A 13,179-nucleotide genomic window follows, 5' to 3' on the forward strand; every position below is an offset into this window, starting at 1 on the left:
CGCTGTGTGATGTCACTCTGCAGCAGCAAAGGATATCAGTGAAAGCCAGGCAGGCTTTGTGGCTCAGGTCCGGGTTGCCCACCAGTCTTTTGAGGAGGGGCTGTCTGATGGGCTCCCTGGAGTTCAACCACAGCCTCTCAGGTGCGGCATTTCTTGACATCACCTGCCGGTTCACATCGTTCACAGGCTGCCTGTGCGATCAGAGAGTCAAGATCTTTGCTTGAGCTTCATCCTGCAGATCAACTGCTTGGTAACAACGTTAGAAGAGCAAAGAGCAAATACAGCATTCCCTCGTTTGTCACAGTTACGGTAATCGTTCCAGACCTGACTGTCATCAGTGAATTCCCGCCAAATCAAATGTTTTCATAGCTATAGCATAGAAAACCTGTTAAAGACTTTCTAAATATGGTTTTTATTACATTCCATTAAATAACACCCCTGTAGTCACCTTTACACTCCTATTACCCAATATAGTAGACATAAGAGTAAATAAGTCATTTTAAAGAAGACTTGCGCTTGTTTATGTTGCTGTGCATGTGTTCCCTAGGGGAGGAAATGATGTGGGAGGTTCAGAGTTGAGTTTTAGCTAGCAGTAGCCCGTGTTATGGATTATTGTGCCTGTTGTGAGGTAATTCAAACCTGCAATAAAAGCCTATTGTTCCGACAATCAAGTCCGGTGTGTGTGTTTCACCCTACAGTTCAGTAACATTACTGACGTCTAGTGACCAGTGTAGAATACTACATATCATCACAACATCTTTGAATGAGTCTTCTCAATCCCTTATATTTTCATTTTACTTCATTTAGCCATTTTTATGCTTGAAAATGCTTCATTGAGGCAAGACAACACATAACACTTGCTTAAATATGCATTTTTTTTACTAATAATAGGTCATATTCAACCACGAAACAGCATGATTTATTTATTAATCAATATATTTTTGAAAAAGCATGATAGAGTGAAGCCTATGTGAAGAGCCAAGGGATTACTGTACCTGAAATATTCGAGGGAGAACTCCTTCAGCGTAACAGGAGCGACTCGCTCCACCGTGCCCGTCTCCTTCTGGTTGGCCAGGATGTTCTTCCGCTGATTCGGAGATAGATTGAGCAGACTCTGACATGGAAATCAAAACCACATTTAAAATTCTACACCTGAGATCTTGTCATGTAAAAAAAAAAAAAAAAAGTGTTGTAGCTGTCTCCGTACCATAACCTCATTTGTGGGTTTGCTGAGTGTTGGCAGAATTGAGATTGCCTCCATGGGGACGGCTCCTGTTTTTCCTGTGCTGGAATTCTGCCCGTTGATCCATCCTCGTTGCTCAGAGAATTCATTGTCTTTCAGTATGACGATGAGCTCTCCCTTCTTGAAACTGAGAAACGTGGGATCGTCTGACAAGAGAATGGACTCAATGAGCGCTTATCAATGAGTGCGGTGGTCAAGACAAGGTGTGCTGACCAACCTTGCTTGTCCATCTCCTTCAGCGCCACGGCGTATTGCGAGCGCTCGGTCAGCCCGCTGAGGAACATGGTGACCAGCTCGGCCATGTCCTCGGCTGTGGATCCACTCAGCGTGAAGTCTCCCTTCAAGGTCAGAAGAGACACGGCTGGGCCTTTCGCCCCTCTGGATAAGGCGAGACAACACTCAAGTGTAAACCGATTACCAATCTCATCATGTTATCGCACTCTGAAGCCGACTAGTCCCTACCTTGTGGAGTTGACTCCAGTAACTTCTGGGAAAGAGAGTTCCAGAAGCCTCTTTTCCCGCTCATCTAGGAAGGTGATACCAGTCCAGTTTATGGCCACGATGAACTTGTTCTTGGTCAGAGGGGGACCTGCAAAAGGTGTCAATTAGGGCGAACTCACATGCAGTGTTCCCTTTTTTAGTGCGGGGGATAGGTTCCCAAAATGGCCTGTAATAAGTGAAATCTGTGAAGTAGCCAACTTTTTTTTTCTTTTTTTTTTACAATTAAAATTTGTTTTAGCTGTAAAAGCCCTCACCATACACTTTATGCACTTTTGTCAGACAGGCATTAACATTTTCTCACATTTCTCTCTTGTTTAAACACTCTCAAAGTTCAAATTTCGTTTTAATTTTAATGATCAACCTACTCGGTGGGACACAAGAAATTATGAAGTCCTCCTCTGACCATGCCTATTCTTTTGTATCCTGGTTAAAACATACAGTATTGCTCCTGCCGTCGTATTTCATCTTCCTGTCCCACTCCTTGAACCGAAGATTCATTGTTTCTGTAATGGCGCCCTAAAGCTGGTTAGCTTCTTCTGTTGTTTATTGGCGGTTAGCAAGCAGCTCACCACAAGTCACCATTGACCACAACAGGAAACGGCACAAACTAGATTGATGGACAATGGTCTACAGCCAATCAGGACGCAGAACACAAAGGGGCATTCTCGCTTAGCCGGTAAGGACTGTTGTGGCTCTATATTTAGCCGGTTATTGTCTACTGTGGGTTCCTAATATGCTCGTACAGGCACGTAAACACACAGTGAGACAAGGTGGAGCTGCACTCTCTTCATCTCTCACATGAGTATACAACACCCTGTACTGTTAGCAGTAGTAAATACAATAACAGACACATACAACAGAGCACCGATAGATCGCTCTGATACACCACAAGGATGCAGAACACAATGCATGTTCATACGCTGTTAAAAAAAACATGCAAAATTGCACTTTAAAAAAACAGTGAAAGGTGAACCGTGATGTAGCGAGGAAACACTAACAGCAGGGGTCTCACGGCCCGTTGGGCCATTGTGACGGATTTCCACAAGAGATGGTCAGAGGTACTTCAGCTTGCTTAAAGGAAGCAGCTCTTTATTTGGCCAAGCAATAGCCAACAATGACCTCATCACAGTAAACACACATAGGGCAGCTACCACTACTATGGGGATTACAGTAACCCCTCGTTTATCGCGGTTAATTGGTTCCAGACCCAATCGTGATAAGTGAATTTCCGCCAAATAGGATTTCTTACATATAAATGGAATATTTTCACAGTTATGGGTTACTTAGACCTGTTTACAACCTTCTAAATACGTTTTTTAAAACATTATTAGAGCCCTCTAGACATAAATAACACCCGTATAGTCACCTCTACACTCATATTACCCAATATTAATATATCCATCCATTTTCTATGCTGCTTATCCTCACTATGGACACGGGGTATACTGGAGCCCATCCCAGCTGACCGCCTGAGTGAGAGGCGGGGTACACCAGCCAATCGCAGGGCACACAAAAGACAATCATTCACACTATGAACAATTTAGAATCGGCAATTAACCTAACATGCATATTTTTGCAATGTGGGAGGAAACCGCAGTACCCTGACAAAACCCACGCACGCACGGGGAGAACGTGCAAACTCCAAACTCTGTGTGGCCAACATACTAACCACTTGGCCGCCGTGCTGTACATAGAGAAAATAGAACATTTTAGAGAAAATAGGCCAAGACATAAATAAGACTCATGCTGGTGTGTGTTGCTTCCGGATGTGTGGACAGGAAGTGAAGTGAAGTTGGGGGTTGTACGTTTAGAGTTGTTAGCTAGATTAGGGCCACAACAGTAGCCTGTGATATTATTATTATTATTATGTTCTTATTGTGCCTGTTGTGTTAGAATTCAAATCTGCAATAAAAGCTTGTTGTCAACTCTGGTGCATGTGTTACAAGTGACACCTAGTGGCCAGTGTAGAATACTACATTTAATCAATGTCTTTTAATGCCTTATGCTGTATGTATGTATATTTTAGTTGATTTAGCTATTTTTATGCTTGACAATGCTTAATTTAGGCCAAGAATACATATAATTAGCTTAAATATGCATATTGTTTTACTAATAATAGGCTGTATTCAATCACGAAACATGTATTAATTGATAAATAATTTTGAAAAAAACGCCAGAGTGAGAGCAAGATGCTCGAACTGCAAAGTAGCGAGGGACGACTATAATACAAAAGCAACTTTTTTTTACAAAACAGAAACTGCAAGGCATGCTGGGAACCGAGAAGCACACTGCAAAAAAGCACGTGAATTCAATGACATGTCTTTATTACGAACACAACTGTAGTCGCAGGTCAGGAATTGTACTGTGGGTTTGACTTTTGGATCATTTTGAGTCTTTCAATTTCCTTTCTATTATGAATGGTGTCCGTTATCATTAAAGAATGTGCCTTGAGCGATGGCGTTACAGTCATTCTGTCACTCCGCTTCACTGCATGCCAAGACCACCCTCCACTTCCAAAAGAGGGGAAGAGTGCCGCACCTGGGTACGATTCAGTGCGCTTCATCTAGCTAGTCCAGTACCATGCTTTAAGTGCAAAGTGGCCCAGGGGCCTACCTGACACCTTGATGACCTCAAAGAACCTGGAGAAGAAGATGGGCCACTTCAGGCGGGCGTGGTCGATTATCTCCATCTTGACGGAATCCGCCTTTCGCTGGGAGCTCAGATAGGAACCCTGATGAGGTTGGAAGGAAAACCTATACCTTAGATTCTCCTCATGCTCTTCAGGCAGAATGATGTGTAATGCCACTTACCTGAGCGTGGGCTGTGCTGACCATTTGCACCCATTTGGCTTCAGACTTGGCCTCCAGCAGAGGGTTGTAGATGCAGGCCTGTACTGCCTCCTTCACCTCCTCCGCAGAGCTGTTGGAACCATGCTGGATGTAGAGGTACTTGGCGGCCAGCTGAACAAAATCATCTTCCTGTATCGAGTACAGTTGAGCACATTGTTTCCAATGATTGTTTCCATTGTGTGCAATGATGCCTGTGTGGCTGTAGGCAATCTCATGATGTCGTTTTCATTAACTCCACAAAATGGTACCACATATGCGAAGAATGATGAGTGGTCAGCATTCAGCAGCTTTATCTGCCTTTGCATACGATTTAAAATGTTGGTAAGGCTGCGTTTGCTTATACAGTATTCCCTTGTTTTTCATGGTTAATTGGTTCCAGACCCAACCATGAATTTCCCAGAAGTAGTGTTCCGTGTTTACAAATGAAATATTTACATAATTAGGAGTATAGAAAACCTGTTTTTTAACATTATTAGAGCCCTCTAGACATGAAATAACACCCCTATAGTCACCTTTACACTCCTACTACCCAATATAGACACAGTAAGAGAAAATAAGACATAAATGAGACTTATGCTCGTGTGTGTTGCTGTTAATGTGTTCCGTTGCTAGTGGAGCTGAGTGGGGGGCGGACAGGAAGCGACGTCAGGAGTTCAGAATTGAGTTTAGCATGGCGTGGGTTACGGCTGCAACAGTAGCATGTGTGAAGGGTTATCGTGCCTTTTGTGAGATCATTCAAAACTGCAACAAATGCCTGTTGTTCAGGCGATCGAGTCTGGTGCTTGTGTGTCTCACCCAACATTACAGTAACATTACTGACGCCTAGAGACCAGTGTAGAATACTACTTATCATCACGTCAAATGTTTATTTGTTCATTTAGCCATTTTTATGCTTGAAAACGTTAAACTTAGGCAAAAGTACATACAATTTGCTGAATTATGCCATTTTTTTAACTAATAGGCCGTATTCAACCACAAAACAGCATGATTTATTAATTCATATATTTTTTTTAAAGCATAATAGAGTGAAGCCGCTAAATTTTAAGTGATGAGGGATTACTGTACTCTTTTGGCTACGTTTGCTGACAAGAGCAAGCTGACAACATTAAAACACAGACGTCGCTCATAAATGGGAAATCTCCACAGGTGGCATCAGTGATAATATAAACAAGTATGACTGGATCAACTCAGTGCCATCCTGAGTTTGGGTAAATAAATACTAAAATTATAGCATTTACTGAATACATTATATTGTCGTATTTATCTAAAATTAATATCTAACTTTTTAACAAAACAAAAAAAAGATTCGCCTCATCCGTTTGAGCCCATCCTTAGGAACGAACGAAACGAGAGATGCGGTACGTCAGGAGCCTGTCATCCAAGTCAGAGCTCACCTTGTCCATCTGGTACTCCCCAAATTTCAACCCGTGGATGATCTGTCTGTAGATGAGCTCCGTGCTGGTGTTGTCCTCGTGGCAGTCGTGCCAGGGCGTGAAGATCTCCTTGCGGAAGAAGAGGCGCCACGGGGCGTGCTGTTCCTGGCCTCCTCTCCTCTTCACTTCCTGCTCACACTGGGAGATGGCGTCCATCACGTGTTCCCGCCCGCTGCCTAGAGCCCACACCTTTGGCGACGACAACAACACCCACACTTATGGATATCTACTTGCACTTTGCACCCATGTAGTGAAACACTTGAGCCTGTGTGCTTTCACCTTACCTTTTCATACAGAGCCACGTAGAGAGAAAAACCAAACGTGTCTTTCAGTTTGACTTTGTTGGAGAGGAGCTGGCAGATCTCCTTGGACGTGGACGCCGAGTCAACGGGCAGGTTGACGGAGCGTCCGTCCATCAGGGTCACAGACACAACCATGGGCTTCTTTGTCTTGGTAGCCTGTGCAGGAAAAGAGCACGGATGACGAATTTGGCGAAAGTAAGACAGAGATGTTGCTGTGATTCCCTCGATTACAACCATCCATTTTCGAGACTGCAAGACCTGTTCAGTGTTGGAGGAAACTGGAGCCTAACCCATTCGAGTGAACTAAACCGATATTCTTCAGTCACATTTCATATCATTCACAACACCTGCAGCTCCAGCCAGGCGGGGGGCTCCCCTCGCACGCCGTTCATGACGGTGCGACGCAGCCTCTCAGAGCAGTAGGAAGCGTAGCCTCCTGGAGCAGAGCGAATGAAACTTTGGAGGTACTGCCAAAAGAAGAGCAGAGAAAAAATGACCAGATAAGGCTGTATACTGGAAAACCGAAGGATTTGGGGGCCTCCTTTGTTTTACTATTAAATATTAGAGTACTATTAGTATTTTTATTATAGTACAGTATGGTGGAACCTCGGTTTTTGTCATTAATGCATTCCAAAAGGTCTGACAAAAAATGAAACGCACAAAAACTGAGGCAATTTTTCCCATAAGAAATAACAATAAATTAAATTACTCCGTTCCAGACACCCCAAAATATTTTATAGAGAATAATTATGATATATTACTGTATATACTGTAGTTTTACGTGCAGAAAACAATGCAAAATAATTCTAAATGACGAATGGATGGAACATATTGTTGATGCGGGCTTCCCGTACATCCTGGCGACATGAAATTCAATAGTGTTTCTCACATTCTTTATCAAATTGCTGGAACCCGTGGGTTTCTTTGGCGGAATATTTAGCAGCCGCACTCAATAAAAAATGCACGTTTAGTGAGCCAGCAACACTTAAGGTTTGGCTTCGCAGAAGGACACAGTACAGGGTAAATGGACTAGTTTGTTACATGCAATGTTGTACAAAAAGGGAGGCAAGATTTTAGCGAAAATGTTCGACAACAAATTATACAAAAAACAAACTTTGACTGTGTTCTCCTTATATTAAGCCTTTTTGATATTTTTTTTTTTTTTTTTTTTTTTTTAGTTTTCTTGTGTATTTGTATTTTTTGAATAGCTGCAGGCCCCCTGTTCGCACTTCGGACATCCCTGGTTTATGTTTAATCTCAGACATTTTTCATAGTGTCATGAAGGCGTGCGCTCACCCTTATGAGACGCTCACTCGGAGGGAAAACGCCCAAACAGAGGGAGAGCAAGATCCATCCTCGGAAGTAGCTGCTGCGATTGTTGTTGTCCTGAAGCTGCTTGCAGATCTGACAGTAAATCTCGTCCCTGCACAAGTAAGCTCTTCATCAAGCAGGCGACTTCTCTTAACATCCCTGTGGTGTTTTTGTTCCCCCCATCCACCTGAGGTCTCGTCTGACGATGGCGTATCCTACAATGATGTGGAGTTTCTCCAGAGGCGTCAGAGGTCGGTCCAGGGTGGGTCCTTCTCCGATCATGACATCGCTGTCCTCCTTTACCGTCTGCAGGGTGGGAGGCTTGGACACCTCAGGCTGATCCTCAGACTGAAAGTAAATGAGAAAATGACATCAAAAAACAGGAAACGCAATCAATTAAACTGTTTGAGGTGTCCGCCTCACCTCCTCCATGATGATGGAGGGCTTCCGGAAGCTGGAGGATGATCTGGGGATTCCATTTTCTTGAACAGTGGATGTTTTTCGGTTCCTGGACAGCAAGTCTGTGAAAGTGGAACCTTTCCTTGTGCGAGGGCTTCCTTCAGGGACGGTGTATATCTTTGAGTTTTGGGCCGCCTCACTCGGAGCATGTCTCTTGTTCCTGGACAGGAGGTCTGTGAAGATGGAACTTTTTCTATGTTGTGTAGGCTCCTCCTGGACAGGGGAAGGCTGCGGCACTTTTTTATTCCTCAGAACCCGCTAGAACAAACAGATGTGAATTTTAATGACACGCTTTCTATCATTTCTAGAACTCTGTGGTGTGAATGAGTCTCTGTACCTGATCCAGGCCCACCATGTGGCTGAGGCGTCGGTCCTTTCTATCGATCACGTCCTGCGTGAGAAAGCGGTCCTGCGAGGAGCGTCCCTGCACCTGGAATTGCTTCTTTGGCTCAGGAAGATCTCCCATGAACCTCAGAATGATCCACCAGACTGTCAGTGAAGCCTGGTGAGGACACAGGAAGGTTGACATGCAGGCAACAATCCAAGTGCTTGAGCTGATGACTGAACGTCAACAAAGAGAAGCACCAAGACGTCTCCTTCGTCCTCGTGGTAAAGGAGCGGATGCCCCAGCCTTTGGCGGATGTGTTCAGGCGACGCTGCGCCTTGGAAGTACATGGATGCAAACTTGGAGAAGGGGTACTTATCGAGGTCGTCATCATCTTTGGGCAGATCTTCCTCGATGGGGAAGTCGTCTATGTCGATCTCCTCCAGAAGAACCCTCTTGCTCTCAAAGTTCTTTAAATCAGACACGGACGTGAGGCGTCACTCTTCCAACCATTCTTCCATTTAACATAAACTGTCTCTGCACCTCAAATCCTTCAGGCGCCTGCCCTTCTTGCCCTCCGACCACAGGGGGTAGGAAGCCAAAGATGTTGTCCACCTCCTGGTCTGTGATGGACTCGGACTGAGCTCTGGCTTCCATCTCTTTCTTCTGCCTCAGCACGTCTTCCAGATGCTTCTGTCTCTCCAAGATGGCCCGCTGTTCGGCTTCCTTTTCTTTGGCCGAGAGATACATCTAGCAAGTGTGTAAAATATTGTTTACAGAGCAGATAAAAACCCACTTAGCATTTAAAGGCGGCAGAAATGACTGAAGCAGCAAATAGTCTTGTCAGCTTACGTCTCTTTTAATCTTTCTGAGAGCCTTCCTAGCCAACAGGCCTCTGGTGTGCGCCTGCAGGAGGACCACAGCGTCTCTCTTACGCTTCCATCCCTTCCTGGCCAGGTATCCTCGCGCTTGGGCCTGCAGCACGACAGCCGCCTGCCGCTTTCTCTTATACTGCACGTGGAGTTGGCGAGAGCGGACCTGGGCCTGCAGCCTTGCGAAACCCTTCTGAACCTAAAAGAGACAGACGGATCATTTTGTGATCGTAATGACATAAATAAAGCTGCTTTGACTCACCACTCGGTACAGTTTTCTCCCTTTGTGTCCTCTCCAGTGTTTCTGAATGACGAGAGCGCCTGCTTTTTTCTTCAGGAACTCTCTCCTGCCAATGACATCAGCAATTAAAAATAATAATAATGATGATAATAATAATAATAATAATAATGAATCAAAATACAGTAGTTTCTTGTACATACCTGTATCTGTAGCCTCGCAGAACCTTCTGGATCAAAAGTGCTTTTGCATGGAGTTCTTTCATCCGCTCCAGTTCCAGCATGGTGTCATGGAAGTCCTGCATGTTAATCGTTATGTTTATTTTAGAAACTTTTATTCTTCATATTTACTTAAAATGTTATTTTAAAAATTGCCTATAGCGTTAGTAATCATCTTATGATGGCAACAATTTGACTCTGGAATGGAATATTTCTTATGGGAAATTCAAAATCTCACCATTAACAGCGGTTAGCTTCCTTTAACGCTTGTCTGACAATTTAAAAAAAAAGGATCCAAATCAATCCACTTGTCGTTAAAGTGTTTATATTTTACTATTAACAGTGCTTAACTACATATTTAAAGTTAAAGGTTTTCTGTTATTAGTTATTAATATCAACATTTCAGCTTTTTCTTGTTACTTTATGCGTTTTGCTCTATTTATCTATTTTTTTGGTTTAGTTTTATTTTTACAATATGCCTCAGGCCAATAACAAATAGGCCACGGGGCGCACTTTAGACACACCTGCTTTTACAGCGCTTTGATCGCGTGACCTGACGTCAACTCTTCGTCGCTGGCAACAATGTAATTAAGGAGAGGAGTGTTATTGCAGCTGGAAGTAATCCATGCGCTACAACAGTCACTTTTATTGCAAATGTTGCTCCTAAATCGTGAAGGTGGGCTGTCCGCCCTGTGAATGAGTCGTATACACGCAAGAAATAAAGTACTACAAGCTGACCAATCAGAGACCTGATTATTTAATGGTCAGCGTCACCACAACTTGAGGACTTTTTATTACGCGCAGACATTGAACTCGAAACTGAAACTGCCGAAATGCAACAAAATCCGTTTGTGAGTCAAAAAGCATACATGTTGGCAGGTCTGAGGGCCGAGTGGGCCCATTTTGTTCCACCTCACAACCTTTCCACCATGAACTCCACATGGAGGTTTCTAACAAGGCAGCACCTTGAGGAAGATCTTGGTCTTTCCGGTCTTCCAGTCGTCCTCTCCACTCAGCACAGACTCACAAATGCTCTCACAGCACTTCTCTTTGCTTTCCTGTGGGCACACGGTCATGAAGCTCGGACGTGCTCATGTCGTTCTTAACGAGCATGTACCTTTTGGGGGTCGCAGAGGTAGGTTTTGAGTAGAACTCTGTAGCGGTCGAGGAACTCGTCAAAAGTGTAGCGCACAGGATAGCCGGCTTTCCGGATCCTGATGGTCTCCATCATGCCCGAGTAACGGAGCTGACGCAGGCACAGCTCTCTGTCAAAGAGCTGCCGCAAAAATGCAAACAGATGTGAAGATGCTCTCGCATTGAAAAAGCGTGTCTGCTCACCATGGGCTTCTTGTAGTCATTGGGCTTGATGCAGCGTATGAAATACGGCTGACACGCCGTCAGGGTTTTCATCAGAGAGTCCAGGGACTGACGGAACTGACCGGTCAGTGTCGGCACTCGCTTCTTGCCGTCGTTCGCTTGCTGTGACGCAGAAAAATATGATACCATCACATCTTGGATTTCACAACTTTGAACAGGTTATTGTCAGCTGCAACCACGCTCAAAAGAATATCAGCAAATGTAGCTAGAAGAATATCAGAAGGTAGCCGTCTCCACACACACACACACACACACACACGCACACGCACACAAGGGCTCAGCCTGAGACATTCACGGCTTCAGACAGTCAGAGAACACAATCGCGGGATACGATCGCTGATATTCTTTTAGCTACAATCGCTAATACTCTTTTGGCTACGATACTCTTGGCTACATTCGCTGATACTCTTTTGGCTACGTTTGATGATATTCTTGTAGCTATGATTGTTGATACTTTTTGGCTATGTTTGCTGATATTCTTCTCGCCACAGTCGCTGATACCCTTTTGGCTACTATCGCTGACACTGCTTTAGCTACGGTCGCTAATACTCTTTTGATTACGTTTGCTGATACTCTTTTAGCTACAATTGCTGATACTCTTTTGGCTATGCTTGCTGATATTCTTCTAGCTGCATTTGCAGATACGCTTGGTGACGTTTGCTGATATTGTTCTAGCTACGTTCACTGATCCTCTTTTGGCTAGGAGCAATATTTGCTGATATTTTTTTAGCTATGTTTGCTGATGTTCTTTTAGCTACGATGGCTGTTACGCTTTTGGCTACCGTTACTGATATTGTTCCTACCTATCAGCAAACTACCTTTGCTGATACTCCTTTGGCCACACTTGCCAGTGTCCTTCTCTTTACATTTACATAGATAGATTCTTTATTCATCTCCAAGAGAAATTCACACAGGTCATCCACACCCTGAAGCAAGACCACTGATGCCACTGCCATCATTGATTAGGCAATGCTAGCGGGAATCGTGTCATTCCAATGTTGCAGCAATGTCCTGCTTGAATGGGCTCTGTGTGAAATGCAGACGAATAAATGCGGGCTCTGCAGTTAATGTCCTCACGTGATATCATGTATAAATGGTGGCAGAGCAATATTTTTCCTCCAGATTTTGGTCAAATTCAGAACTATGCATCCTCGTTCAACGTTCAAGACTTGTGGAGGTCAGGACTCGCCAGTATGGACTCACCCGCAGCGTGCTCTTGGTGGTGTTGATGACCATCCGCGGGTTGCCACCGCTCTTGGCCATCCCGGACACCATCTCTGCGTGAAAGACCTGCTTGAGGAGTTTGTTGGTGGACGTCTCCACCAACTGGATGAGGTCAGAGCTGAGGGCGTCGCGGTTCTTCTCCAGGAAACCTTCAGGGAACCAAGTGTTCAGAATATGGTAGAAGCATGAAGAATGGCTTGAGTGTTTACCTTTGGAGTCGTAGTAGACCACACCAGCAAAGTGATTGACTCCAAACTGTGGCTCGTAGTTGTTCTTCGGGGAGATATAGACACTCCCCTTCCCGTGGACCTGGTTTATTTTCTGGAGCATGGTAGCATCTGTGCCCTGAAGAGCCACAAAAAACACTTTACACTTTATCTTGCGCCACAAAGTCTGGAACCACAAGGAGGATACTTACCTTGGGGAAGTTGCTCTCCTCGTCAATGAGAGCCAGCATGTTGAGGGCCTTGTTGGCAAGCACGTCCAGCGTGTCCTGGTTGTCTTTATACTCTATGCGCTCCCAAACAATGCTCTCCCGGGCGTACTCCTCCTGTTCCAGCTTGAACACGTGCCGGACAAAGAACTGCTGCAGCTGCTCGTTGGCATAGTTGATGCAGAGCTGCTCGAAGCTGCTCAAAGCAGGCAGAAGAGATGGATGGCATCCACGCCAGAAGAGGCCTACTGTGTGTCACACTGACCTGTTTGTACTGAAGTTCTCAAAGCCGAAGATGTCAAGGAGGCCGATGGACTGTCTGACCTCGTTGGAGTCCTCGGGGGGCGGCTTGTAAATGGCAGCATTGATTTTGTTCACCACCCAAATGAAAAGA

General features: G+C 44.6%; 1 protein-coding gene across 1 annotated transcript in view; it reads right to left on the reverse strand.

Moving 5' to 3' along the window:
* Window positions 1-13,179, reverse strand: part of LOC129189229 (unconventional myosin-VIIb) — a 32,200-nt gene that overhangs the window by 7,831 nt on the left and 11,190 nt on the right. The window contains exons 13-38 of the mRNA XM_054790708.1: window positions 13,051-13,179; window positions 12,771-12,981; window positions 12,562-12,697; window positions 12,332-12,501; window positions 11,090-11,230; window positions 10,869-11,027; window positions 10,717-10,809; window positions 9,737-9,831; window positions 9,558-9,642; window positions 9,276-9,494; window positions 8,967-9,173; window positions 8,684-8,893; window positions 8,436-8,600; window positions 8,063-8,356; window positions 7,827-7,987; window positions 7,625-7,751; window positions 6,676-6,795; window positions 6,311-6,484; window positions 5,988-6,215; window positions 4,555-4,722; window positions 4,358-4,475; window positions 1,706-1,832; window positions 1,461-1,621; window positions 1,208-1,389; window positions 996-1,114; window positions 37-191 (exon numbers count right to left, since the gene is read on the reverse strand). The exon at window positions 13,051-13,179 is cut by the window's right edge and continues 14 nt beyond it. Coding sequence (XP_054646683.1) covers window positions 37-191; window positions 996-1,114; window positions 1,208-1,389; window positions 1,461-1,621; window positions 1,706-1,832; window positions 4,358-4,475; window positions 4,555-4,722; window positions 5,988-6,215; window positions 6,311-6,484; window positions 6,676-6,795; window positions 7,625-7,751; window positions 7,827-7,987; window positions 8,063-8,356; window positions 8,436-8,600; window positions 8,684-8,893; window positions 8,967-9,173; window positions 9,276-9,494; window positions 9,558-9,642; window positions 9,737-9,831; window positions 10,717-10,809; window positions 10,869-11,027; window positions 11,090-11,230; window positions 12,332-12,501; window positions 12,562-12,697; window positions 12,771-12,981; window positions 13,051-13,179 — 4,154 coding nt within the window. The remainder of the gene's footprint in view (window positions 1-36; window positions 192-995; window positions 1,115-1,207; window positions 1,390-1,460; window positions 1,622-1,705; window positions 1,833-4,357; window positions 4,476-4,554; window positions 4,723-5,987; window positions 6,216-6,310; window positions 6,485-6,675; window positions 6,796-7,624; window positions 7,752-7,826; window positions 7,988-8,062; window positions 8,357-8,435; window positions 8,601-8,683; window positions 8,894-8,966; window positions 9,174-9,275; window positions 9,495-9,557; window positions 9,643-9,736; window positions 9,832-10,716; window positions 10,810-10,868; window positions 11,028-11,089; window positions 11,231-12,331; window positions 12,502-12,561; window positions 12,698-12,770; window positions 12,982-13,050) is intronic.

The sequence above is a fragment of the Dunckerocampus dactyliophorus genome, chromosome 10, assembly GCF_027744805.1.
Source record: "Dunckerocampus dactyliophorus isolate RoL2022-P2 chromosome 10, RoL_Ddac_1.1, whole genome shotgun sequence".
Classification (NCBI taxonomy): Eukaryota; Metazoa; Chordata; class Actinopteri; order Syngnathiformes; family Syngnathidae; genus Dunckerocampus; species Dunckerocampus dactyliophorus.